The sequence below is a fragment of the Bos javanicus genome, chromosome 2 (assembly GCF_032452875.1).
Source record: "Bos javanicus breed banteng chromosome 2, ARS-OSU_banteng_1.0, whole genome shotgun sequence".
Classification (NCBI taxonomy): domain Eukaryota; kingdom Metazoa; phylum Chordata; class Mammalia; order Artiodactyla; family Bovidae; genus Bos; species Bos javanicus.
Window position 1 is genome coordinate 5,478,801 of NC_083869.1, and position 26,415 is coordinate 5,505,215.

The 26,415-nt window shown below is 61.1% G+C and overlaps 1 protein-coding gene across 22 annotated transcripts in view; it reads left to right on the forward strand.

Annotated features, from left to right (window-relative positions):
• The window catches only part of BIN1 (bridging integrator 1), a 56,924-nt gene extending 31,275 nt beyond the window's left edge, over nt 1-25,649 (forward strand). For 2 of the 22 annotated variants that reach the window (XM_061432361.1, XM_061432407.1), the window contains exons 3-20: nt 4,263-4,317; nt 4,533-4,627; nt 5,315-5,410; nt 6,297-6,404; nt 7,128-7,220; nt 10,900-10,985; nt 11,160-11,235; nt 12,614-12,696; nt 13,903-13,947; nt 15,709-15,856; nt 17,081-17,209; nt 20,464-20,571; nt 21,058-21,081; nt 21,867-21,974; nt 22,733-22,801; nt 23,021-23,131; nt 23,353-23,454; nt 25,013-25,649. In XM_061432361.1, coding sequence (XP_061288345.1) covers nt 4,263-4,317; nt 4,533-4,627; nt 5,315-5,410; nt 6,297-6,404; nt 7,128-7,220; nt 10,900-10,985; nt 11,160-11,235; nt 12,614-12,696; nt 13,903-13,947; nt 15,709-15,856; nt 17,081-17,209; nt 20,464-20,571; nt 21,058-21,081; nt 21,867-21,974; nt 22,733-22,801; nt 23,021-23,131; nt 23,353-23,454; nt 25,013-25,120 — 1,644 coding nt within the window. In that variant the 3' untranslated portion in view covers nt 25,121-25,649. The remainder of the gene's footprint in view (nt 1-4,262; nt 4,318-4,532; nt 4,628-5,314; nt 5,411-6,296; nt 6,405-7,127; nt 7,221-10,899; nt 10,986-11,159; nt 11,236-12,613; nt 12,697-13,902; nt 13,948-15,708; nt 15,857-17,080; nt 17,210-20,463; nt 20,572-21,057; nt 21,082-21,866; nt 21,975-22,732; nt 22,802-23,020; nt 23,132-23,352; nt 23,455-25,012) is intronic. The other 20 variants (XM_061432542.1, XM_061432549.1, XM_061432371.1 and 17 more) reach the window with 19 other exon arrangements.
• The last annotated feature ends 766 nt before the right edge of the window (nt 25,650-26,415 follow it).

Genomic DNA, 26,415 nt, shown 5'->3' on the forward strand with positions numbered 1-26,415 from the left:
AGGCCAGGGAGCATGCTGGGAGAGGACCGGGGAACATACTGGGAAAGGGCTAGGGAGCATGCTGGGAGAGGGCCAGGGAGCATGATGGTAGAAGGCCGGGGAGCATGATGGTAGGAAGGCTGGGAGCATGCTGGGAGAGGATCAGAGGGCATGCTGGGATAGGGCAAGTGTGCGTGCTGGGAGAGGGCCCAGGGCCAAGTCACCCTCACCTGCCAGAGAGGCTCAACTGAGGGGTTCCTCAGAGCAGGGTTGGGAGCCCCCATGGCTGCTTGTCCCCCGAGGCCAGTAATGGGAGGTGTTTCAAAGCCCATAGCAGAGACGGCTTGTTTGGCTCTGGGTGACCGCTCGCCCCTTGGGCCTCGGTTTTCTCACCTTCAAAGTGGAGGCTTGAAGAAGAACACTGAAGTCCCCTCTGGCTCCCTGGCTTTTGGCAGGCAGTCACTGATCCTTGCCCAGAGCGGCTGGGGAGTGAGGCTAGGGCTAAAGATAGCCAGTGCTTTTGGCTCCCTGGCTGTGGATATGGGTGGTCATTTGAGCTGGTGCTCTGTCTGCCCGCAGATTGGGTGGTGTGGTCAGCTTCTCAGGGGCCGAGGGTAGAAGCAGGAGTGGGCAAATATGAGGTCTCGTTTGAGGTTCAGGGTAACCCTCCCTTAGGAGTTAGGGCAACTGGACAGTTCTGGATTTGATTGGTGTGTGGGGGTGACTGGGGCCTGGGGGTGGGGTCACTAAGTGAGGATCACTCTTCTCAGGGAAGTGAATTCAGAAAGCTGCGGGGTGTGAGGAGCCCTGGGAAAGGCGAAGTGAAGCTTGAGCATGGGGAGCCCTGCTCTTCCTCTGGGAACGCCAAGCCTAGTGCGCCAGCGCCAGTTGGGGCCAGGGATGGCGGGGAGTTTGGGCTTCAAGGACACGAGTCCCCCACGCCTTCCTCTGGGGGTGGGCCCTAGGAGAGGGGGTGGGTTGCCTTGCTGTCGCCTGCTTTCACAGGGACCCAGTTTACATAGCCCCTCTGGGCCCACTCAGCTTCAGGTCTGGCATCCCTGGCCCTGTCCTCTTTGTGAAGCCCTGGAGGGCTCACTCACACTCTCACCCACCCAAGTGTTTTAAATCCAGCTCAGATCCTTGGAGCCATTCTTGGGTCCTCCAGATGGCTCAGCCTCTTCCTCCTAGGGGACCGCCTGGACCTGGCTCCCCAGGGCTCAGAGTTGCTATTTGTCAATGAGATAGGGCAGGTCTGTTTCCTTCTTATTCTTCAGGGCCCACCCAGGGCTCTCCTCCAAGTGGGCATCCCTGGATATCACGTGGAGATCCTCTGGCACTGACCACAGAGGTTCACGAGTCCAGCTGGAGCCAGAGGGGTCGGTGGAGGGAGCACTTCCCTGGGAAGATGGGGGCTGACGTCAGGGAGTTGGGGGATAGCCTTTGGAGGGAGGTGTGGGGGGTGTGGAGTGCCTGCTGGCCGGCTTGTGGGGCCACACCTGGTGTTAGTCCTGGGCTGCCAGCAGAGCAGGCTGAGGGCAGTGGCTCCAGAACTTTCTCCTTCCCCCAGCTGCTCTGAAAGGCATATGGTTAGAGCCCAGGGACCTCCGGAGAGATGTTTCTCAGAGCCAGGGTGGAGGGTAGCCTGCTGCCAGGGCCGCCTGAGGAAGCAGCTGGCTGGGAGCCCCGGGAGGGGGACGTCGACACTGGGGACCAGCTGCAGTTGGCACAGGGGAGGCAGGGCCCCGGGCGGCCCTTGCACATCTGTGCCCAGTGTGCCTGCTCACAGCGTGGCCTTGTTTGGGAAGCACAAGGGGCCCTGGTACAGCCTGAAGCCTGGGCAAGCACAGCAGCCCGCCCTGTGGGTGACCCCTTTCTCTGGGTGCCTTGTAGACAGATGTTGGGGGACAGTGGGGAGGGGAGCAAGCTGATGAGGCTTGGTGGGAAGAGAAGCTGGGTCTGGAAGATTCTGACATCGGATGAATACAAGAGCATCGCATCATAGGTACACTTAAATCCTCGTCTCTACCACCACAGCACTTAACTGTTAAGACTGGGGAGGCTACATGGGGAGTGGGGTAGACCCTTCCTCTTGCCCCCATCTCGGGACCACGCATGGCCCCGATGGGCTTCCAGGGAGGTGTGAGTGCTTGTGGGCTGGCCTTGGTTTCCTACTCTAATCAGCACGCCTTGAACTTGGATGTTTGGGAGATTCCTATGTGGCCAGGGTTGTATACTCCATGGGGACTGAAGGAGTCTGGGAGAGGGTCTCCGTTTTTAACGTGATGCCCTAGAACCCTCTCTGTGTGGTGTCTGCTGTCCCATTGCTGCATTTGTCGTAACGAATAGGCAGTTGCCTGTGTTCCTGGCCCTGTCAAGACCAATTCAGCAAACTGGGGCCCACGTGCCCGGGACTTGGAGGTTCTCACCAGCTCTCCCTGTGCCAGTGTGATCCTGGGCAAGTCTCGGAACCTCTCAGCTTCCTTTTCCTCAGGTGGCGCAGTGGCGTCGAGAGGCTATGTGTGGGACGTTCTGGCCCCAGTGAGGAACTGTGCCCCAACTCTGAGGACTTCAGGGCAGGAGGAGAGGGCTCTGGCCAGGAGGAGGGGCCCGGTTTGCAGGGGGACAGGAGCGATTTGAGGGTGCTGGGGTGGGCCCATGCCTGGGGCCCGCGTCCTGGCCTGCTCTCGGCAGGGGCGTTGTTTGACTGGCAGGGGTGGAGACCACTTCTGTCTCAGGCAGGAGCTCCAGGCTGGCAGGTGGAGCCCTGTAGGGGCTCAGGTCTTCCGGGACTACAGCTTGCTGCAGTGGTCTGTTTAGGTCTCCCTCAGAGAGCGAGACTTCCACACAAGGTGTCCCTGAGGCATGGGCTGGCGGGGGCCCAGGAGGCCAGCCCCAGGCTCAGCCACTCACGGCCCTCCAGAAGCCGGGCTCCCTTGTGTCCCCCTCCACACCCATCGTGGTGCCCAGGGTAGAGCCCGCCTCCTGAGGCTGCTCTTCACGGCCGCAGTGAAGCCACTCCCGGTGCCTGCGATGTGCCGGGCACCCTGCAGGTGCTCCATGCCCATGTGCTTGTGGTCTCCCAGGCCAGGGTCATTTGACCCGGTTGACAGATGAGGAGACTGAGGCTCCGAGAGGTTCAGTAACTTTCTTAGGGTTACATGTCTAGTATGTAGAAGGAAATGGCCACCCACTCCAGTATTCTTGCCTGGAGAATTCCATTGACAGAGGAGCCTGGCGGGCTACAGTCCATGGGGTCGCACAGGGTTGGACACGACTGAAGTGCCTGAACACACGTGTCTAGTAGAGACAGAGCTGGGTCTCCACAGCCCCACAGCCTGTGTGTGGAATCTCCTGCATTCCACACGGCTTCTGGAAACTTCAGCATCTCCCTGGCGGGAGTCTCAGACTTTCCTTGCTGGCCTCAGCCAGCTCACCCGTCCTCACACCTGTAGCTCAGCTTTCCTGCTCCTGCCTCCTGCTGACGCCAGAGGGAGTTGAGGCTGCGCCCATGGTTTTACCGTTCTGCTGGCCCTACTGCTCCAGGAAGCCCCTGGGGCTGCCCTCCCAGCTCCGAGGGTTTCATTCCCTGGGCCACTCCCCCCTTTCCCCTTTCCCCTGCATCTTCCCTCTCAACAGGGCCGGTGTCCTGAGAAGCCTGGACACGACCCCACCCTTCTCTGCACTCCTTTCAAAGGCCTCCCCCCTTCTGGGTCTCTCCTCTCCCCAGCAGGTCGTCCTCTGTCCATCAGAACCCTCCTGACCCTGTAAAGGCCTGCCCCCGGCCCCCCATCTCCGGTGGGATGCGCTGGGAGCCAGCTGGCCTCAGGCAGAACCCAAGCTTTCAGGACCAGGTGCTGGGTGGTCCCTGTACCCCCATCATCTTCCTGTGCTTGTCGGTCACCTGGCTCATGGTTGCCTGAGGGCAGGCTTGCCACCCACTGGTCCCATCTTACACACGGGCTGTGCTCCAGTGTCTTGTCCAGGGTGGAGGGTCCCTGTCTTGCTGCCTTCCTTCCAGGGCTGAGAACAGTGCCTGGGAGAGAAGGTGAATGTCCCTTCAGGCACAGGGCTCCCCAGGTGGGAGCTCAGTGTGTGTCTGTGGCCAGAGAGGCAGTAGCCGCCATACCCCAAAGCCAGGGTGTTTTCCTATCTGGTCTCCCGTAGACCCGATGCTTTGCAGTAGACAGCCCATCCGTGGCAGGTGTCCCCAGGATGCGGAAGGCAGGGGGCAGGTGTGGGCTGTGCTCCAGGCCCTCCCCTTCTCCTTCTCGTTCTCTTTGTAGACCGAGGGCACCCGCCTGCAGAAGGACCTCCGGACCTACCTGGCCTCGGTCAAAGGTAAGGGGCAGGCCCGGCCTGGACGGGTGGGCTTCCTGGGACACCGAGCGGGGCCTTCCCCAGGTGGAGCTGATGGGTGCAAAGCTGGGAGGGAGCAGGGCTGCCAGGTATGTCCACACACCTCCTGGGCCTTCAGGGGTGGGGGCAGGGGTAGCCCCTGCGCCCCCTGCCCCCGCCACCAGCCCTGCCTGCAGTGTGGCCTGCCTTCCCACCAGCCATGCATGAGGCCTCCAAGAAGCTGAACGAGTGTCTGCAGGAGGTGTACGAGCCCGACTGGCCTGGCAGGGATGAAGCAAGCAAAATCGCTGAGGTGAGTGTGGGCCCAGCGGCCTTGGTCCTTGCCCTGAGGGGCCTCTGACCTCAGCTGGCCGCCCATCGCACCCTGCACCCTCTGGGAACAGCCCTTCCGGTTCCCACGTGCCAGGTGCTCTTGGGCAAGGCCCCGCCCCTCTCTGGGGGTCATTTTCTCCTCTGAGATGTCACGCTGAGATGCGTTTCCTGTGGTGTCTGGAGGCATCTCTCCTCTCTGAGTCGCATCGCCTGGTTCCAGAAGCCTCCCTCCCCGACCCCACCAGCCCTGGGCGTATCTCATCCTCAAGGTCACCTTGTGAAAAGGCAGGACTTGTGACCCCGTTTTATAGATGAGGTTGCGCTTCCCTCATCGCTCAGTTGGTAAAGAATCTGCCTGTGATGCAGGAGACCCAGGTTCAATTCCTGGGTCGGGAAGACCCCCTGGAGAAGGGAATGGCTACCCACTCCAGTATTTTTGCCTGGAGGATCCCATGGACAGAGGAGCCTGGTGGGCTATAGTCCATGGGGTTGTAAGAGTCGCACACGACTTAGCGACTAAGCCACCACCACCACCACGAGTCTGAGGTTCTGAGGTGCCGCCCAGCTGTGGGGTGACGGGGCTGGCCCCTGGGTCCCCGGGAGGGGGAGCTGGCCCTGCTGCAGCCCAGCGCCCCAGTGTGCACGCCTGTGCTCTCGCCTTCTGCAGAACAATGACCTGCTCTGGATGGATTACCACCAGAAGCTGGTGGACCAGGCGCTGCTGACCATGGACACGTACCTGGGCCAGTTCCCTGACATCAAGGTGAGCGGTGCTCTGGCCCTCCATCCTGCTGTGGCCTGGCAGCCTGTGTCGGGGGGCGGGAGTGGGAGAGGGGTGCGGGGGCGTGCAGGCAGCCCAGGGCTGGAGGCAGGCCTCCCCTTCGCCTCCCAGTTCATCCTCTGGGGCTGCTCCCTCTGAGGCTGGCCTTCCAGTCCCCAGGCCTGGGCCTTTCTGAGCTGGAAACCCTGTACCTGTGGGTCTCTGGGCTGTGGAAAGAGACCTCGTGGAGCACGTGCATGTGGGGCCGTGTAACTGTGGAGTGACTCTAGGGCTGACGACGTGTATTAAGGGGCTGGAAGGCCTGGCGTTGTATGCCCTGTATGAGACTCTGTGCTTGCAAGGGAAGGTGTGTATCATTGTGTGCGTCGCCTCTTATCTGGATGTATCTGTGTGACTGCGTGTGTTCAAAACGCCAGCTGCCCTTGCCGGGCCCAGGTGAGTTAGGACTGAGGACTGGTCGGTGTGTCAGGATCTCCACGGAGGCACCTGGGAGCCCAGGTGCCCCCAACACACAGGCACAGTTGTCTAGAGCTCAGGTAGTGACCGTGGTGCTGGGCCCGATCCTCTGGAGGGGTCACACTCCATGCTGGCCCCCAGCCACACAGTGCAAAGGCTCCTGAAGGAGTTTTACAGGGAGTGCAGGAGGGAGGCTGGTGGGGTGGCTCAGGAGGAGAGAAGCCTTCAAGGGGTGAGCTCTTTGCTGCCAGAAATGTTCACTCGAGTGTCTCGGGCATCTGTGAGACAGACTTGCTGAGCCTGGGGTCGGCGGCCCTAAGCCCTCCGGGTTCATCCAGTCCCCCTTGCCTGGGTCAGCATCTCAGCATGGGCGTCAGGCCCTGTTCAGCCGCCTCCTCCTTCCATACTTCAGTCACGCATTGCCAAGCGTGGGCGGAAGCTGGTGGACTACGACAGTGCCCGGCACCATTACGAGTCCCTTCAAACCGCCAAAAAGAAGGATGAAGCCAAAATTGCTAAGGTAAGGCTGGCCGTGGTGGCTGCTGGGGGAGAGTCCTCGGGAGGCTCCACAGGGTGCCTTCCTCCTGGGCTGGTCCACCACCCCCTCTGCAGGCTTGTCACTGCGCCCTGGCGGGCAGGGGTCCTCGGCCCCCTTTGCAGAGGGGTTCACCTCCGGTGACTAGTTCCGGGTCACAGGTCCAGGGCGAGTGAGTGGGAGGCCTCGTGGGCCTAATGGGTGGGGCCCCCGCCTGGCCCCTCCGCCTGTCCTGAGGCCACTTTCCAGGATGAGAGCAGGCCTGGCTTGGGTTTCACTGGCCCAGCCCCTCCTGGCCTGGTGTGCTCCGAGTGGAATTCCATCACCGGATCCAATGTGAACCTGTCTCAGCTGGAACAAGCCGGGTCGGGGTGGGGGTGGGGGGGTGCACCCACATTTGCCCCGCAGTGAGTGCCCCCAGGGCAGGAGCTGCTTGCTGAGTCTGTCTGCCCTTGCTAACGATTCTCATATTCTGCTTTGCAGCTGGAGTTCACCCAATTCTCCGCCTTCCTCGGGGCTCCCCTTAATTCTCTCAGCCTCAGGGGCCTTTACCTGCTGTGGGGGCTGGCCCTCTGGAGGGTGGCAGGGCTCCGTCACTGCCCTGGAGACGTTTGGATGTGGTGTTTAATGTCTGTGTCGTTTCTCTCTCCCCGTCTCCCTCCTCTCTCTCTACTCTCCTTGGCCTTGACCTCCCCTCCCCACCCCTAGCCTGTCTCGCTGCTTGAGAAAGCCGCCCCCCAGTGGTGCCAAGGCAAACTGCAGGCTCATCTCGTAGCTCAAACTAACCTGCTCCGAAATCAGGTGACACTGGCTTCTAACCTTGCACGTGCTGACGCCTTCTGGTCTGTCGTCCTGTCCTTGGTGCTGGGTGGTGCTGGGTGCCCGTCTGCCCAGCCCCACTGGGGGGTGGGGGAGGGCTCGACTCTTTCCCCAGTTGGGAGGCAGGGCTGTTTTCAAATGTCTCTGTTGGGAGACCTCCTGCTTTCAAAGGGAGGATGTGGATGGGGGCTGGGGCTCCGGTTAACCTGGGATGGCCATCTCTGTCCTAGCGCCTGGACCTCTGGTCATCCCGGCTCCGACTCTGAAATCCTAGCCTCCAGGAGCCCAGGAAAGCCTCAGACTCTTTGTCCTCTGTGAGGGCTCTTGCAGGGACAGATGTGGTGTCTTTAGTGCATTGTCCTTCAAACCTCATAAGAACTGTGCGGTTAACCTGGGTTTGCTGAGGAGACAAACCCGTCCAGAGAGGCCGGATCTCCTGCCCAGTTCCCAGAGCCATTTAGTGACTGAGTTGGGGCTCACCCACCTCAAGGCCTGGGTCATTCTCCTAGCTCCCTAGACTGGGGGTCCCTGTGGGTGGTCCTGCCACAACTGGCCAGAGTCATGGTGACCCTTGGACCTATAGGCCCCAGGGTGCCCCTGAGGGGACGCTGAGAAGGCTCTTCAGTCTGGCTGGGATACTGAGACCTGGGCCGAAAGGACTGGCTCTTTGGGAATTCCACGGAGGGCAAACAGTCTATATCACAGTGGTCCCAGAGGGCTTCCTGGAGGAGGCTCTTTGCACAAAGTGATACTACTATCCTGGCAATAGGAGTGGGCTGGGTCCTGGTAAGGACCATGAAGCAGTGCCCTGGGAGAGATAGCCTCATGGTTCTCAGTCAGTGACACTGACATGACTGTAGCAGCACTTTGTGGTCCTGGGAGGGGGCAGGAGACAGGCCCCACTGAGGAGGTTGGGTTTCTCTCCAGGCAGCTGCCCCATGTTTTCTGGGCCACTTCTGATTTCATCATGTTCAACTCACATGTATTGGATACCTGTGATGTGGAGAGGGCTGGGTTTAGCAGGGGCTCGTGGCCCAATTTCTTATTCACCCTGCTGCCTGATTTCTCTTAGGCCAGAGCTGTGGGCTGACTTTAGAGGCTCTAAGTGACAGCCCCACCTCTTTCTGGTCTAGGGGAGATGGCCTGGGTTAGGTCAGCCTGCGGGAGTGCTGAGGGACTGGCCTGTCCCGCCTGTAGAGTTCAGGACTTCGGGCTGGAGGGGGAATAATGGGGCCACTGACCCAGGGCCAGGATTTCTGCATAATTTTCCCTGAAATGGGTTTGGGAGGATGCCAGGTGAACATTTTAGTCCAGTGGGATAAGCTCCTTGGAGACTGTGGGGCCAGGGTGGTGGCCATGGCCGATTTGGGGCTCCTGGGATGGGTGTGGTTGGGGATCCAGCTGGGAGGGTCCCATCCCCCACCTTCACCCCCCACCCTGGAGGATTGGCAGGAGAAGCCAGGGCACGGGATCTCGTCTCTGGATGTTGGACGGCAGATGTTTTGCCTTTTGGCCAAATTACATTCCCATTTGGATCCAGTTTTCATCTGAGCCTCTCTTCTTTCTTCCTCACCCTGCCTCACCCCTGGCCGGGGGCTGGGGAGCCTTCAGGCAACTGGCTGGCAGTGAGCTGGGGTACTTGGGGCCCTGTGCCGCCTTTGCTGGCTGACTTGACTTTGGAGGGACAGCACCAGCTCCTGAGCCTGTGTTCTCCTGAGCTGTCCAGCTCTGGGTGTTCCCTGGTCTGGTTCCAAGCTGCTCTCCACACGTGTCATGGTCTCCCCAAAGCTGCCTGCAGGACCCTGGTGACAGGCTGCATGGCAAGGGCGTCACTTTGTCACTGTTCCCTGTGTGCGGAGGCATGTAGTGGAGCCACGGGGGCTGCAAGGTCTCCCCAGCAAGGGACAGCTCTCCCCCCGCCTCCTGCCACCCCTTGTATTTCTGAAAGAGCCAGAATATGAAGAATGTGACTCAAAGGAAATAAAGGATAGGCCCTGACTTCTAGGAACTCTAAAACAAAGCCACCCTGCCCTTTGCAGCATTGCTGAGCTCTGTGAACAGAGCTTGGTGTCCAGCTGTGAACTGCTGTGCCGTCCACACCGTCTTGGCCATGCTTGTACACTCGAGGAGTTAGGACCAGCATCGTGGGGACCAGAGGGGTGGTCTCTGTGGGTACGGAAGCCGGGGAGGTCAGTGTCCTGGAGGAAGTGGGACTTGAACCAGCCAGTGGGCACTTGAATGGGAAGTACACGTGACGTGTGAGGCTCTGGTGTCTGGAAGTGTGGGAGTCACTGTTTTGAGGGTGGTAGCCCCTTTCAGGCACTGGGGTTCTCAGAGAATTAAGACAGGGATGATCTGGCTTCTGGCCTGGAGGGCACCCCAGGTCTAATCCATTCTAGGTGTGGCCAGAGGCATGCATATTTAGAGACATTTCTTTGATTTCTTATACTCCCTTTAATTTTTAAATGAGATTTTAAAAAAGTTAGATGAGACGCTCATGCTCAGTCTAGCAAGTTCCAACAACCTCAAGGTGATGGAGTCAGGAGCGTGGTGACCCCTCTCTCCTCCGGTTCCCTAGTCATCCTGGCTGGGCCAGACACAGAAGGAATAGGATGTGACTTGGGCTGATCCCGGTGTCTGTAGCTGCGTGGACAGCTGGGTGGGCTTAAGTGGGACGGGCAGCTCTGGTGTGCTCTGCAGCAGTGTGGCGTTCAGGCCAGCTGGCCTGAGAACGTGAGGCTGCTGGAGGGAAGTTTTCTCCTGGGCGAGGCCACCACGTTCCTGGGCTGTGACTCAGACCCCGAATCCAAGTCACCCCCCTGAGTCACCATTTCCTGCAGCGCTCTCCAGAATGAGCCAGCAGAGCCCTTTCTGGGGCCGGGGTCTGTGACTCACCTCCGCCCTCCGCCCAGCTCCCGCCTTTCTAGGATTCTGCCATGGGGCCTTAGTGCCACCAACTGGTGTGTGTGTGCAGGCATGGAGGGCGCGGGCTGGCCTGGGAGGGGGCACAGGCACCTTGCCCAGCAGCCCAGCCCACTCCTCGCCTGCCCTCTCACCTGCCTCTCCGCATGTCCCCGAGCTCCTGCCTCTGTTGGGGAAGTGTCAGGAGAGAGGGGTCAGAGGAGAGGGTCGGAAAGCTTCTCCCATGGAAGTGAAGTCAGCCTGGTGGTGGAGGCTGAGTAGGGGCCGGCCCTGGGAAAGGAGAAGGAGAAGTCAGAGGGGCCAGCATGGGCCAGGGCCAGAGTGCTGGGCAGCAGGCAGACCCTGAGCCTGAGAGGGGCTCCAGTGTGAGAGGACAGGGTCCCACCTGGCTGGATCTGGGGCCTCGTGGCGTGCCTGGGCGTCAGCCCCCTTGTCCCCTTGGCCGGCGCCTTCTCGTGTGCTCCATTCTTTCCTCGGGTCCCCCCTGAGGCACCTGGACCAGATGGGGGTTCTCTCATTGGCCATGGCTGCTCTACTGCCCCCTGCCCGGCGCACCCCGGGGTTGCGGGGGAGGAGATCGGGGAGGTCTGCCCAGGCGTCCACAGCTAGTTCAGCCTGTCTTGCCCGGAGCCCTGGTTCCAGTGCACTGGAGAGAGTAGGTCTTGGTGGGGGCCTGGCCTAGCCTGGGCTGGCTAGGACACAGGCCCTGCAGAGGGGAATGACCCATCCCACCCCCCAGGCTGAGGAGGAGCTCATCAAAGCCCAGAAGGTGTTTGAGGAGATGAATGTGGATCTGCAGGAGGAGCTGCCATCCCTGTGGAACAGGTGAGGGGTGGGAGGGGGCGGGCAGAGCCTCGGCCACCCTCCGGAGGCTGCAGGGCTGTGCTGCTCTGCTCCATGCCCTCCCGGGGCTGGGGCTGGTGAGGTGGAGGTATGGCTCTCCCGGGCTGCCCACCCTGACCTGTAATCCACCTGGCCCTTCTTCCCTGTGTACTGCAGCCGTGTGGGTTTCTATGTCAACACATTTCAGAGCATTGCGGGCCTGGAGGAAAACTTCCACAAGGAAATGAGTAAGGTAGGTCCCTTTCCTCCCCCGCAGGCCCCTCACCCCCTCACCCAGGGCCATGCTCCACCTGCCGAGGGTCAGGGTCAGAGGCACAGGGTGGCCCGGCTCCCTCTTCCCTGCGGGGGTTAGAGACACAGGTTACCGCAGCGCCCCCTCTGAGCCTCTGCCCTTGAGGAACAGGGTCAGGGCCCAGAAGGAGCTGCTGGGTGCACTGGGAGGCTGCAAGCCAGCCCCACGGGTCTAGCCCTAGCCCCTGCCCTGCTCCCAGTTCTTTCCTCCTTGCTTGGGCAGGGCCAGCGGCCCTCAAACTGGAGAAATGTTCTCAGGCAGCCTTGGCCCAGGGAGCTCAGTGTTAGAAAATGGTGGTGGTTTCCCAATTTGTAGGCTGATGATAAATAGTAAAATTTTTCCAATTAAAAAAATTTTTAATATTCCTGAAGACATTAAAGCAGATTTGCCTTACTTACTGGAATCTGATGTAAGATGGAGTCTGATTAGCTTAAATTCCTATGTTGTATTATTTTCATTTTGATGAAAATGGCAGTTAAACTGCAAAGCTGAGTTGTAAAAACCTCATGTTGGCAACTTCCTCCTTCCCTGTGCCGTGGGTGGGCCTGACTGTCTCCAGGGCCCAGAAGAATGAAGCTATAGATCATGGGGGATTCCAAGCCCAGGACAGGAAAAAGGCTTTGGCCACCTTGGGGCCTGTCCTGAGGGACCACCCTGAGTATTGTTTTCTGCCTGATTTTTCCTTTTTTCCCTTTTCCTTCCTTCTTTTCCTTCTTCCCTTCAGTATGAGACAACTTGTGAAAAATGAAAAGAAAAAAACAGAAATGTGTTTTGGGGAGAAAATATTTGTAAAGTCAGGAGGAAGATTCAGCTCTGGGCTTCCTAGTGGCTGAAGGAGAGGGAAATATTTTCAGTAAGCAGAACCACAAGATGCCTGGGGTCAGTCCCTCATCCTGCTGGTGCTTTTGGTGAAATCTCTGTCAGTTGTAACGTGGCCTGAAAGCATCTTGGCAAATGACTTCAGCAATTAGGATCAACAGTTCATTTGCAAAATTGGAAAAAAAAAAAAAAAGAACAAGCAAAATAAAACAGTACAAGCTTTGTGTGGCATTTTAGGAAGTGCCTATAAGTAGAAAGAAGAAAAAGATGGTCCGCAGAAACCGTGATGCTAAGCAGCGCAGCCCACTTCCTCCTCTTTGGTTTTCTTTTTGGGGTTGGTGTGCTGGCTCCCAGCTCCCACTGGTGGAGAGACAAGAGCTTGTTCCTGGTCCAAGCAGAGGCACAGGGCAGGACCAGGGTAGAAGAGAGGCAGGGATTTCGCTGGGAGGTGGGGCTGGTTGGTGGCCCCCACCCAACATGCTTGCTGTCCCTCCTGCAGCTCAACCAGAACCTCAACGATGTGCTCATCAGTCTGGAGAAGCAGCACGGGAGCAACACATTCACAGTCAAGGCCCAGCCTAGGTGTGTGAGTCCCCTGAGGGCGCTGGGGGGCTGAGGGAGGTGTCCGCTGGGGCATCTTCCTGCAGTCCCCTGTGGGTTCGGCCTTTCTGGCTTGGCCTCCCTGTGCTCAGGGGAGCAGGCGAAGGCGCCCGTTCTCCTTGGCTGTGTCCCATCTGAGAAGGAGCGACCCCGGGCAGTCTGTGGCTCCCCCAGTGCGTGCCTGGCTTCCTCCACTGTGGAGCCCAGAAGCGGTGCCTCCGCTGCTTTGCAGGCAGGGCTGGGACTGAAGGACTCAGGGGATCCTCGCAGCGGGGAGCCCCCTTCCACCACTCACTGCACGGAGGAGAGCCCTGCTTCCTGAGGGGAACCTCAAGGGAGGAGGGGATGCGCCTGGCCCGCAGCCCCCAGGAAACCACAGCGAGTCTGGGGCTTCCCTTCATCTCTGTCCTTGAGGTGCTGTGCGTCACGGCATGGCGTGGAGCGCTGCGGTGCGCCTCGCTTTCCTTATCAACCACGCAGGGTGGTTGCATCGGGTTCTTGGGGTACCTGGGGAGGAGGAAGGCAGTCAGTATTCCGTGACTGTCACTGCCCCACTCCCCCCTGAAAACACAGTGTGGGAGCAGCCCACAGGCTGCCCTGCAGGAAATGAAGGCCAGGGGCGACGGTTTCACAGGTCACCTTCCTGCCTGGAGGTCAGGGCGGCACTCGCAGGGTGGTTGAGGAGGGGGGCCGTGCAGGCAGTGGGGCCAGGCTGCCCTTGGGAAAAGGCTGGTCTGAGAGGAGAGGACGGGCTGCAAAGGAGGCTCGTATGTCTCCTTTACTCCAGAGTGGCCCCCAGGGCAGCCCAGTGGCCTTCTCCCGAGGCCCCGTGCTGGTCCGCTGACCCAGCTCCTTCCCGGGTCCTGAGCTCCTGTGGCTGGACCCCAGGCAGGGAGGGCGGCTGGCATTGTCCCGCTGAGAGCCGCCCACCAGGCTCTGTCTCAGGGGGCGTTTGCTGCTCGTTCTGCCAACACCGCCTCAGGGCGCTTCGCCGGATGCCAAGGCCTTGGCCCTGGACAGCAGGGATCGTGGGCAGGCCTGGGGCCTCTTCACACCCAGGGAGTCGGGGGTGCTTCAGCCCTTAGTCTTCCTCCAAGCAGAGGGGCTGCCGGCGAGGGAAGGGGTCAGGCCAGTCCCACATCCTCATTCCCCCAAATGAAGGCCTCCACATCCCATCCGCCCCCACAGAAAGAAAACTAAACTGTTCTCCCGGCTGCGCAGAAAGAAGAACAGGTACCAGTAGGGAGTGCTGTGCTGTGGGGGCCTCTGAGGACAGCCCCCAGAACCCCATGCATGCGCCTAGCCCAGCCGAGGGCGCCACTAACCCCTAACCCGCCTTCCCGTGTGTGGTGTGTCTTGGGGTGGCAGAGGGCAGAGAGGTGTCGGTGGGAATCAGGGGCGGAGGGGAGGGTGGGCAGACCACCTTAGCACGTTCCTCTTGGGCTGCGGCCGAACAGGAGTGGAGGATCCGCCAGAAGGGAGGCCTGGGAGGCTCGGGGAGAGCGTTGCTGCAGCATGCCAGATTGTAGGAATTCTGTGTGCTTGCGTGCGTGTGTGCGTGTTCATGTACTGGATGTATATGCAGTCTTTAAGGAGGCAAAGACACCCCGGGCAGGTGACAGGATTCCTAGTTTCTGTCTGTCCTTCTGGACTTGCCCTATCCAACATGGTGTCTGTCCACCCCATGTGGCCAGGGGACACTTAAAATGTAGCCCTTGTGACCGAGGAGCTGCATTTTCATTTAATGTAAACATAAAATATGGGCTTCCCTGATAGCTCAGTTGGTAAAGAATCTGCCTGCAATGCAGGAGACACCGGTTCGATTCCTGGGTTGGGAAGATCCCCTGGAGAAGGGATAGGCTACCGACTCCAGTATTCTTGGGCTTCCCTTGGCTCTGCTGGTAAAGAATCTGCCCGCAATGCGGGAGACCTGAGTTCAACCCCTGAGTTGGGAAGATTGTCTAGAGAAGAGAAAGGCTACCCACTCCTGTATTCTGGCCTGGAGAATTCCATGGACTGTATAGTCCATGGGGTTGCAAAGAGTCAGACACGGCTGAGCGACTTTCACTTTCACTTTTCAAACATAAGTGTAAGCAGCCCCCTGTAGGTGGGGCTGGTCTCAGTCAGCACTCTTCTAGAGTCTCTCCAGGCAAGTACAACATAGATGTCTATTTCTGCCCCTTTGTGCCCAAGTGGTGGGCTGTGCATGCCGTTTGTCCTTGTCGGTACTGAGACTTGACGGCTTCTCCCACTTCATCCAGGCTCTGAAGCACCCCCTTTATTTATCCCCTCTGCCTGTGGCCTCTGCTGATCACCCAGGTTCCCTGGGAGGACCCACAGGAGCAAGAGCTTGGAGCCAGCCACTCTGGTGTGGTGGGGAGCCGGGCCCTGGAGGTGGGGCTGGCTGGGGTGAGGGCAGATGGCAGGCAGGCCTGCCCGGAGGCCCCTGGGGTCAGGCTGAGGAGCAGGCTCGCCCTGAGCACAGGGGCTGCTGCGTGCCATGTCGGATGATACTCTCTTTGCTTCTAGGATGTTTGGCTTTCTCCTGCTGTGGGCTCAGCGCCCCTGCACGAGGCTGGGGATCCCGCCTGGTGATGCCTCCCAGGGACCCTCCCTGCTCCTCCAGCTGGGGTGGGGTTGTCACTGTGTCCAGGGCAGGCCCTGCTGCAGATACCTGCGTGTTCCCAGTGCTCATGCCTGTGTGGCCTCATTTCCACCTGTTCTTATGCACATTCACACGTAAATGTGTGGGGACATGCACTCATGCACACATGGGTGTCATATTTTCACAGTGAGTCTGTGGACACACAAGCACCCTGAGTCTCCCAGGATCTACATGGACACACACACATGTGCATGCACATTTCCATACACAGGTCCCCAGGGCATTGGTGCGTGCACACAGCCTGTCACACACACACACGTTTCCTCTCTCCCTCTCGGACACCTCAGCCTCCCTCCATCGGGCTCTCTCTCCCTCCTCTCTCTCTGCAGTGACAACGTGCCTGCGAAAGGGAACAAGAGCCCCTCACCGCCGCCTGATGGCTCCCCTGCTGCCACCCCCGAGATCAGAGTCAACCATGAGCCCGAGCCGGCTGGCGCGGCCACCCCCGGGGCCACCCTCCCCAAGTCCCCGTCTCAGGTAGGTGCCTGTCTTGGTGGCCTGTCCCCTCCCTTGCTTCTTCCTGCTCTGCCGTCGTCCCGGCTCCTTCCAGTCCCCTGTCCCTGTGGGCTCGGCCCCTCCCAGGGCATCTGTGACAGTCTGGTGCCCCCACCCTGCTGCGGCACCCCTTCTTCCCTTTCCCTGGCCTCCGGGCTGCTGAACTCTCTCCATCTTTCTTTCTTGTGGAGACACAGGCTCCAGGGCCCTCAGCCCCCAGAGCATCTGGGTCTGCCAAGGTGGCCGCCTCTCCCTCTGCCTCACCTCCTTTCTTGTGGGGGTGGGGGGCACCCAGGACCCTGAAAGGGCCGGCAAGAGGAGGGGCTCGGTGAGGGCCCTCCCCCCAACCCAGTTTCTTCCAGGTTTCTGCAGCATCCCCAGGAGCCGGAAAGGGAGAAAGGAGGAGTGGGGTCCACTGTGCAGCCCCATCTGAACCCTGATGGGCTGACCGACCCCCCTCCCCGCCCCCACAACCAGCCACTGGGCTCCCGGCTGCAGCTCTGCCAGTTGCAGGCCTGCTTCACAGCTGATTAGGAGAGCGATGCTGAGAGGGTGATGAGAGCCCACACTCGGACACTTACTCTGGGCCGCACCCTGCGCCAGCCTTTCTGTATTTTCATTCATTGTCCTCACACCAGCCTGTGAGGTGGATACTCTTATTGCCTCAACTTGACAAGTGAGGAAACCCAGGCTTGGTGGGCAGATGTGTGGCCCTCGGCGGGGCCCTGGCTGCATGGTGGCCTCCAGAGTCTGGACTGCAGCTCCTCCGGGGGCGGGGGCAGGAGGCTGGGCAGAGGGGCAGGGGGCCTGGGTGCTGGCTCTCTCTCAGCTCCTGTTTCTCTCCTCAGCTTCCCCACCAAGGGCAGCAGGAGCCGGACCCTCTGACGTGGCCCCTGACAGCCCGGCAGGCCCGTCTTGCCTTCTTTTCTGTCTTGCTCTCTCCCTTTCTCCTGTCTCACTCCCTTGCCCTCTGACCCACCTCTCTCTGTGCAGGGCTCCTGACCGCCGGGCCTCGGCCGCTCCCAGGGGCCCTTGTGGTCTCCGTGTCGGTGTCTTGGGGGTGATGGCTTTCCCTGTCTGTGTTCCTTGGTTGCTGGTGGGGCCGTGGCTGGGAGGTGACTAACCGTGGCTTTGTCTCTGTCCCCCCCACCCCCGCGCTCCGCTGCGCCTTTCCACACGGCCCCCTCACCTGCCGCCGACCCCCAGCTTCGGAAAGGCCCACCAGTCCCTCCGCCTCCCAAACACACCCCGTCCAAGGAGGTCAAGCAGGAGCAGATCCTCAGCTTGTTTGACGACACGTTTGTCCCTGAGATCAGCGTGACCACCCCTTCCCAGGTCAGCCGCGGCCACCGCGGCCCAGCTCTCTCTCCGCCTTCTCTTGCTCTTTCGGGGCGTGCATGGCCTTCCCCTCCATCCCATGCCCTGTGCCTGTGCCTCAGGACCCAGGAGGCTGACTGCAGGGATTGGTTCTGAGCCTCCTTCTCGCACATCCGTCCACTCCCCCGCCCATCATTCTTCATTTCTCTCTGAGCATGTGGCCAAATGGAGGGACAAGGGGAAATGGTCCTCATAGAGATGGCTGACTCAACAGTGGCCTCCAGAGTCCGTTGACATTGTGGCCCAGAGGGCTGGGCGGCTCAGAGGAATTGGGCCAATCAGGGAAGACTTCCTGGAGCAGGTGAAGTTTGCCAAGTGGCTGTGAGCAGACGCAAGCTGTAGCCAGAGGCGGCAGCTTGTATATAGGCTGGGAGTGGCGGGAGGCAGGCTCAGGAGGGGCAGGAGTTCAGTGTCAGGTGAGGAGGCCACCGGACCGGTTCGGGAGCCCTCCAAGGCGCCAAGACTCCAGCTTCTAGAATTGCCGTCACCACACGGAGGTGCGGCAGTGGCCGGGTCACAGAGCAGAGAGGCTGCTGTACCCGCCCTCAGAGGCGTGCAACGCCCGTTCCCAGAAGGACGAAGGGAGGGCGGAGCAGGGAAGGTCGCTTTGGTGGCAGAAGAGGCGGGCTGCCCGCAGTCACATCAGCTCACAGAGGCCACAGTATGCCGACCTCTCCAAGCCTGGCTTCCAGGCCTCCCTGTCTGTGCCGGACTCACCTTTTGTGTAGGCCAGCCAGTCCCAACCTGCGCTGGGCCCCGAGTCGCAGTGCTCCTGTGGGCTTGCCCTGCCAGGGGTCTTCCTCTGCACAAGCTCAGAGGCCTGGAGGGGAGGGGAGGACTGGAGGGTGTGCATGTGGCCGAAGAGGCAGTTGGGAGCACAGGACAGCGTTTCCTGCTACAAGGGGCCGTGGCCGAGTGGGCTTCAAGCCCCCACAGGAGGACTTTGGATTAAGCTTGGAACTTTCAATACAGATGTCTGGGGGCAGGCGGGTGGTGCTTCGGCTTGGGGACCAGGGCGGGAGCCCCTCTGCAGAGTACGGCTGAGACTGGCTCAAGGTGCTCCTGGGGTCTTGGGGAAACCACGACCTCTGGGCGGATTGCAGCTGGGGTGCTCGCTGCCTGGAGCCTGCCTCCGCCTCGGGCACATAAGGGCTGGTAGATGCTACACAGAGAATGCAGCCAGCCGCTGACCCACTGGCCCGGCTCAGTGTTCAGTCCTCTCTGGGAGGGGTTGTTCCCACTGAACCGGCTAGGAACTGTGGGCCTCAGCTGCAGCCAGGCGGTCTGCCCTGCCCCCGGTCCCTGCATGCCTCTCCTGCTGTCTCTCTGCCCACTCCTGGGAGCTGAGGCCCTGCCTGGTGGGGTGGGCAGTGCCCCCATGGGTTCTGTTGCCTGGGGCGGGGGTGGACTGGTCCATCCATGATGCTGTGCTGACTAGGCTGCTCTGCTGGCCAGGGCTGAGTAGCCTGTGTCCCTATGCTCAGGGGAAGGCTCCCAGCCTGCGTGGGGAAGGCTGAAATGCTGGGAGGTGGGGCAGAGAAGATGCAGCCTGCCTTCAGCCTGGTGACCCTGTCCACTCGGAATCTGAGGGGCTTCTGTCTGGGCTTGGTTGACTTCTGAGAGAGGGTGGGCGGTGGGGCGACCCTGGGGAGAGAAATGCTACCTGTCCCTGGCCGGAGGGCACCCAGAGCTCAGCCTCCACAGTGTCTTGGACTGATGCTAGAGAGACAGTGGTGACCTTCCTTCCGGGCTCACTGGACAGGGCTTGACCTAAAGGAGAGCCTTGTGGCTGGGGGTGACCGTGGGGCGGGAATGAGTCCCCTTGGTGTGACGTCTCTGAGCTCAGCCCCTTGTCCCCTGAGCTGTGGATTGGCAACTCCAGTCCTTCTCAGGACCCTGGTCTTGGCCTCCCTGGACAGGCCACAGCTCAGCTGGGAAGGCCCTCCAGGAGTGCCCTGCCCATGGTCTTGCTGCTGCTGCTAAGTCGCTTCAGTCGTGTCCGACTCTGTGCGACCCCATAGACGGCAGCCTGCCAGGCTCCCCCACCCCTGGGATTCTCCAGGCAAGAACACTGGAGTGGGTTGCCATTTCCTTCAATGCGTGAGAGAGAAAAGTGAAAGTGAAGTCGCTCAGTCGTGTCCGACTCTTAGCGACCCCATGGACTGCAGCCTGCCAGGCTCCTCGGTCCATGGGATTTTCCAGGCAAGAGTACTGGAGTGGGGTGCCATTGCCTTCTCCCAGGTCTTGGGCCCTTCTGAATGGAGGATCTCTGGTGCCTTGGGCTGGAGGGCGAGTCCCATCAGTTCTGGGCACCATCAAGGGGGTAGGGAGGGAGCTGGCTGCCCTGGGCTTGTGGGGCTGTGGCCCTTTCAGCTCTGCTTTAAGGACCGCACCCTGGGCCAAGGCAGGGCAGGCAGAGTACTCCTGGTCCCGGGGTAAGCCCCTGGTATGAGACGAGGATGCAGTTGAGCAAGCCATCCTCGTAGGGAGGCGGTGTGTCCACTGGACCGGGGCCGGCTCTGGGAAGATGTCTTCCGTGGTCGTATGGCCCCGCTTACTAAGCAGCTGGCTTCTCACAGTGGCAGTGCCACTGCGCTGCGGTCTCCTGGGGGCCGTGCCTGCTCCATGCACATCCCTGGGCTGCGCTCAGCCCCGCTGAAGGGACCGTGGGGTGACTGGAGAGGGCCCTGCACTGTGAACATGGGTGCTCCAATGTTGGGGACCCCTGTGTTTACGATGGGGCTCCCGGGCACGGTGTGCTGGCTCGGTCGGCCCTGAACTGGCTGGGGGTGGGGGTCACTGAGGGACCACCTGTCCATCTGGGACAGCCCGTGCCTGTGTAGGGCTCCTCTGAGCCAGAGGGGCTGCGTGGTCTTGTCGCTGTGTGGTCTTGTCCAGGCCGCACCGTGGCTGGGCCGCTGCTGGAAGGAACACGAGATCAGGGGAGTTGTTGGGCACGCACACTGGGACATCTTCTCGGCCCGTGGGACGGAGAGCGTTGGAGGCTGGGCATTGGTCTGGGGGTGGCTGCCTGGCTGAGGGCTGAGCTGGCCCCAGGTGTGTCCTTGTGAGGGTGGGGCCGGTGCCAGGTGTGTGGGACGGGCCTCCCTTGTGTCAGTGGGTATGCCTGGGAGAGGAGCCTGCTGTGCGCGTCCTGGCTGAGCGCTTGCTGCCCGTCACTAACCGCCTTCCTCTCTGCCACTGCTGCCAAGTTTGAGGCCCCGGGGCCTTTCTCGGAGCAGGCCAGTCTGCTGGACCTGGACTTTGACCCCCTCCCGCCTGTGGCAAGCCCTGTGAAGGCGCCCACGCCCTCTGGTCAGGTTGGTGTGAGCCCACCACCGCCCACGGGCCCACTGGCCTCTGGGCACCGGGGCCTGGGTTCATGTCTGCCCACCAACCTCCTTTGGGGGTTTTGGGGTCCCCGGCTCTCCTCCCACTCACCTGCCTTCCCCTGGAGCCCTGGTCCCCACTCTTGTCACTTCCCTTGGTCCTGACCACAGGTCAATGAGAGACCCCTCAGGAGGTCAGCTGCATACCTGACTGGCAGCTCACATAGTCCATCCATCTGAGCACCCCGTTCCTCTCCCGGTGGCAGCCCTGGATGTGGGTGTGCCCTGGCCTGTGGTCTCGGTCTCCTGAAGGTGTCCAGGACTCGGTCCTCTGGAGGCCTCAGAGCCTAGTTCTGCTCTGCCCCACACCTATTGGGCTCGAGGGCCCTGGGGTGGGCCTGGGGTGGGCCTGGGGACTGTTTGCCTGCCTGTCTCTAACCTCCGTGCTAACTGTCCTTCTCCCCTCTCTGCGCTCAGTCGATTCCATGGGACCTCTGGGAGGTAAGCTGTGCTGGCGCTGTGCCCGCCCCGCAGGGGAGCCGCTGTGCTGTGTGTGCGGCCCCGCCCACCGCGTGCCGCACCGTTCACAGGTGCACGGGCACGCACGGCCGCGCCTCCCGCTGTTAGGGACCCTGCGCCTTCAGCCAGGCCCTTTGGGACAGGGCTCCTCAGTTCAGCCTCTGAAGAGTTCCCCAGGGTGCAGCCCAGTTTTCAGGGGCTGTGAATGGCCCTAGACAGTGACCAGCTGGTCCCCAGGGTGGATGGGGTGTCCCTGTACTGGGCCCAGGTCTGGGGAGCAGGGGGACCTCGGGGTGGAGGGGTTTTCTGTCAGCAGAGGCCCCTTAGGGCAGTGGGACTAGCGAGCTGGTGGGACACAGGAGAGAGGGGTGGCGACTCGAGGAGCAGGACAAGCGGCCTGAGGCTGGACCGGGAGCCGCCGTCACCTGGGGGCTCAGGGACGGAGACTCGGGGGGCAGGGGACGCCCCGCAGCCGGCGATGGAGCTCCTGCAGGAGCAGGAGGGGCTGGCATGAAGGCCGGCAGCCCAGGCCTGGGGCTTGCGAAGCTCCACCGGAGGAGGCCCTAGGAAGTCTGGCGCCGGCGGGCAGCGCCGCTTCCCTGGCAGGAGCTGCGCTACTGCGGCATCCACACCTCCCTGCCCTCTGGGCACTCAGCTGGCCCATGCTGGCGGCTCACCACCTTCTTCTCTTGTCTCCTGCCCCGCCCGACACCTCCCCCTGCCGCCCCGGCCCTCCCTCCCCTTTCCCCGCGCTGGCCCGTCACTAGCCCACAGAGAGTCCAGCCGGCAGCTTGCCTTCCGGGGAGCCCAGCGCTGCCGAGGGCACCTTTGCTGTGGCCTGGCCCAGCCAGACGGCCGAGCCGGGGCCTGCCCAAGTAAGTGCCCTGTCAGCGCCCCCACCCTCCCTGCCTCTTGGGGGTGTAGCATGGAGGAAGAGGCCGGAGGAAGGGGCACAGGAGGGGTCACGGTGGGACTGAGGGTGAGCCTTTAGCCAGGAGGCCCCTGCACAGGGCTTGTCTGTCACTCGTGCCGGAGGGGCGCAGATCCGCTCAGCCCTCGTCTGCTGGCCAGCACCAGCCTCCCAGCTCAGGGCCCCCTCGGTGGGAGGGAGGTGTGTTGAGATGACCTCCTGGTTTACAGTGGGCACTTTCTAGAATTCTCCTTGAATCTTCAGCCTAACCTAGACATTGCCTCCTGGGGGCCAGGAGGGTTGAGTGATTGCTCCCAGAGCTCAGACGTGGCTGAGTCTCAGGGCAGACCCAGCTCGGCCCGACTGCAGCCAAGCAGCGTCCGCGGTGCCCTGCCTGGGCCCTCACCGTGGGAGCCACCTGTGAGGGGCCAATGGGGCTGAGCAGGTGGGAAGAAGGAAGCCGAGGCTCAACCAGGGTTTGGGCTTAGAAGGCAGAGCCTGTGAGGGGGCCCAGGGGCCTGTGCTGGGCTTCTCAGCAGCTCCTCACTTTGGGGTCGGGGTCTGTGTGCCTGCCAGCGCCTTCTCCAGCTGCTCCCCACGCCCAGGGCCTTTCCTTCCGGGGCTCCCTGCACTGGACAGAGGCACTGGCCCTCTGCAACGTCTCCTTGTTCTGGCCGGCACACCCTGTCTTGCGTCTGACCCCACGTGGCATTTATGTTGCAGCCAGCGGAGGCCTCGGAGGCGGCTGGAGCCCAGGAGCCTGGGGAGACGACCGCAAGTGAAGCAGCCTCCGTAAGATGCCAGGGACCCAGGCCCTGTGATTCCTCCCCGCCACTCGCGGCTCCCTAGCCCGTGTCTTGCTCTGTGCTGGTCCAGGTCACAGTTCCTGTCGAGGAACCTGGAGGCCCGCTGGCCTGGCGTCAGGCACAGACACCCCCCCTCCTCTGCCGGCGCGGCCCGCCCTCCTGGACCCCCTCCCCGCGTCACTGACCTACTCTCCTCCCCCGCCAGAGCTCTCTGCCCGCGGTGGTCGTGGAGACCTTCTCGGCAACAGTGAATGGCACGGTGGAGAGCGGCAGTGGGGCAGGACGTCTGGACCTGCCCCCGGGGTTCATGTTCAAGGTGAGTCTGGCCTGCTGACCTGCGATCTCCTTGGGCCCTGGGCTATGGGGGTGGCCCATGCCCACCCCACGCCTCTCCCCCCCAACCCCCCGCTCCCCAGGTGTGAGGTGGTGTCCCAGCCCAGTTCCTGCTGCGTTCACTTGCTCCCGGTGCCCATGGGACTGCAGGGGGGGAAAAGGTCGCTGAGGGAGGGGGTGTCAGCTCTCCCCCACCCTCTGCAGGTGCAGGCCCAGCACGACTACACGGCCACTGACACGGATGAGCTGCAGCTCAAGGCTGGGGATGTGGTGCTGGTGATCCCCTTCCAGAACCCGGAGGAGCAGGTGAGGCCGGCTCTGTGGGAGGCACGGCGGCCAGCAGGGGGCAGCAGAGCCCCGCCTGCCAATCCGTGGCCTCTGCCCACCACCGAGCATTTCCTTCCCTTCCATCCCTGCGGCCCTCAGGGCTCCCCTTGGCTGTTCACTCTTCTTCCCACCTCAGTCTCTCACTTCCTGCTTCCTGCTTCCTCCTCTCCTCAGGCTCGGTCTGCCTTCCCCTGGGCTCTCTGCATCTCAGTTCCTTCGTCATCTTCTCCCTTCCCTGCCCCTCCACGGTCTCTCTCATCCAGGACAGGACCCCTGGCTGCCTCTCCATGGGCCTCCCCCACCCCCCAGCCTGCTCTACAGCCTCCCACTGGTCCTGGGTGCCACCCCCCAGGCTGGCCCTGCCCTGTCTACAAGGACCGCACACGTCCCTGCCCACAGGGAGAGACCCCTGAGTCTCCAGCCCTGTCCCCAGCTGGTCCTCACTCCGAAGCATCCCAGACGCTTCTGCTGCGGCCTTGCTTTGTTAGTGAATGTCCTCAGAGTGGGTCCCTCAGCAGGAGCCCTTGATTGTGGGGCATTGATGGTGCCGTGCGGGTGCCCATGTGAATATCCAGGTGGCAGCAATGGTGTGGAGCAGACCTGGTGGGATTCCTAAGCTTTTAGTCGTCAACACGTCTGTGTGATCTAATTATCAGAGTGACTGAGTCGGGGAGGAGGGCCGGGTGTGGATTGAGGCCAGTCTGGCTGGGGCGTCCTGGGCTGGAACTTGAGGCTACTAGGTACTTTTTGAGCCCACCGTGGGCTGGGAGGTTTGAATAAGAAGGCTTTCCTGGGCCTGGTGCTGAATTAGTTACTTCTCCTAAAGCCCCAGGTCTCCGCTGATCTCCCTGATGGGCCAGCCCTGGGCTGGGTGGGGTTCTCAGGAGCAGAGTCCTGGTCCCCTAGCACACAGCGGGAGCCGTCTGTGATGGTAGACGCGGCTCACGTAGGACCCACATAGGGTGTCAGACAAGGCAGGAAATCATGTGGGTAGGTCCCAGGGATGGCCCAGCTGCAAGGGCAGCAATGGCCTTGGCTTCAGGCAGGGTGTGTGGTCACCGCAGGCCCAGGGTCAAGGCTTGTCAGGGCTTGAATGGATGATCCCTGTGAGGGGTCAATATTAAAGCAAAGGTCAGGTTCAGCTTGGAGGGCTTGGTGGAACACCTCAGGTCACTCTAGAAGCTTTTAAGTGGTCAGTGCATTGTTTGTAGAAGGCCGGAAGGACAGCTGATATGCTCCTTGGTGATGTCTTCTGTGGGCACCAGCCAGTGAGGAGCTCTGTGGTGGGGACTGAGGGAGTTGTTTAGAGGCGTTTGGACCAGTGCGGCAGTCAAGCTGTCTTTCTGCAGTGAGGAGGACTCACCAAACAACAAAGAGTTAAATCTGCCTGCTGAAGGCCGGGATGGCTCCTGGGGTAGGAGGTGTCAGTTTGAGTCTTTAAGTCTGACAGCCTAGGAGAAACAGCCTGCAGAAGGAGGGCCCAGCCCGTAGGTGTGAATGCCCTCCTCCCCCTGCAACCTTGCTCACTTCCCCTTAGGATGAAGGCTGGCTCATGGGCGTGAAGGAGAGTGACTGGAACCAGCACAAGGAGCTGGAGAAATGCCGGGGCGTCTTCCCTGAGAACTTTACCGAGCGAGTACAGTGAGAGTGCAGCTGGTGGAGCTCTGGGCGCGTGAAGAACAGCACCTTCTCCCGAAAAATGTGTGTTTCTTTCTTTCTTTTTTGTTTTTGTTTTTGTTTTTAAACTTTTGAGAAGTAAAAGGGAAATTGAGAGGAGAGACCTAAGCCAGGAGGTGTTCTCCCAAAGATGAGGTTGTTTTCCAAAGAGCCTGGTTTCGGCGAGTCCGGCAGAGTCGCCAGTGTTCCTAAAGCTGCTGTGTTCCCTAGTTGAGCTCCCGGCCGCCTCCCCGACCCTCGCCCACTGGTGTCACCGCCGCCGGCCACGGGACGGGGCCTGGGGGCCACCGAGCCACCACGCTTGCCTGAAGCTTGGGCCGTGCCGCCTGGGCCAGGCTCTCCTTTCCTGGCAGCCGCCATGGGTGGGGTCCAGGGTCTCCAGAGACTTCGGGCCCAGTCACCAGCCTAGCCTGGCCTGGCCCAGCCCCGCAGGAGTCTGTGTGCTGTTTGAAAATAAATCTTAGTGTTCAAAACAAAACGAAACCAACAAAAGCTGACAGACGCGCTCAGAAGGTGTGTGTTTATTTTCTTTCCCCTCCATTTCCGTCTGCCACGTGGGCTTCCCTTGTGGCTCAGCTGGTAAAGAATCCGCCTGCAGTGCAGGAGACCTGGGTTTGATCGCTGGGTTGGGAAGATCCTCTGGAGAAGGGAAAGGCTGCCCACTCCAGTATTCTGGCCTAGAGAATTCCATGGACTATATAGTCCATGGGGTCGCAAAGAGTCGGACACGACTGAGCAACTTTCACTTTCCGCCTGCCATGCAGTGGAGCTGTGGTTATCTGCGCTTTTGTCCTGGGACGGCCCACCCGGCAGGCCCTATGTCTTGGACAGCCCCCCACCGGCGTGTGACCTCCACTTCCTTTTGAGTTCCCCTGGGCTTCAGCCCCATTCACTGATGTTTTCGCTGGTGGTTGGCTGGGGTGCAGGGGATGGGGACCAGGTGACAGGAAGGGCAGATAAGGGTGCCAAGGAGGCTGTTGGGTGCTGTCCTCAGTAACATTATTTAACAGGGAGAACTCAGGAGGCAGTCCCAGGACTGCATTTCACAGATGTGGTATCAGGCCCAAGGAGGGGCGGGGATAAACCTGGACAGTTGGCCCCCAGGCGCAAGAAGGCCTGGGCATGATGGGCGAGCTTCCCTGTCTCCCCACCTGCCTCCCTTCCCAGCATGCAGCCCGGGTCTCCAGCGCCATCGGGTGCCTGGGCTGCACACACAGCAGCGGCCTGCGTCCTTTCTGGGGGTCATGGACTTGTGCTCTTGGG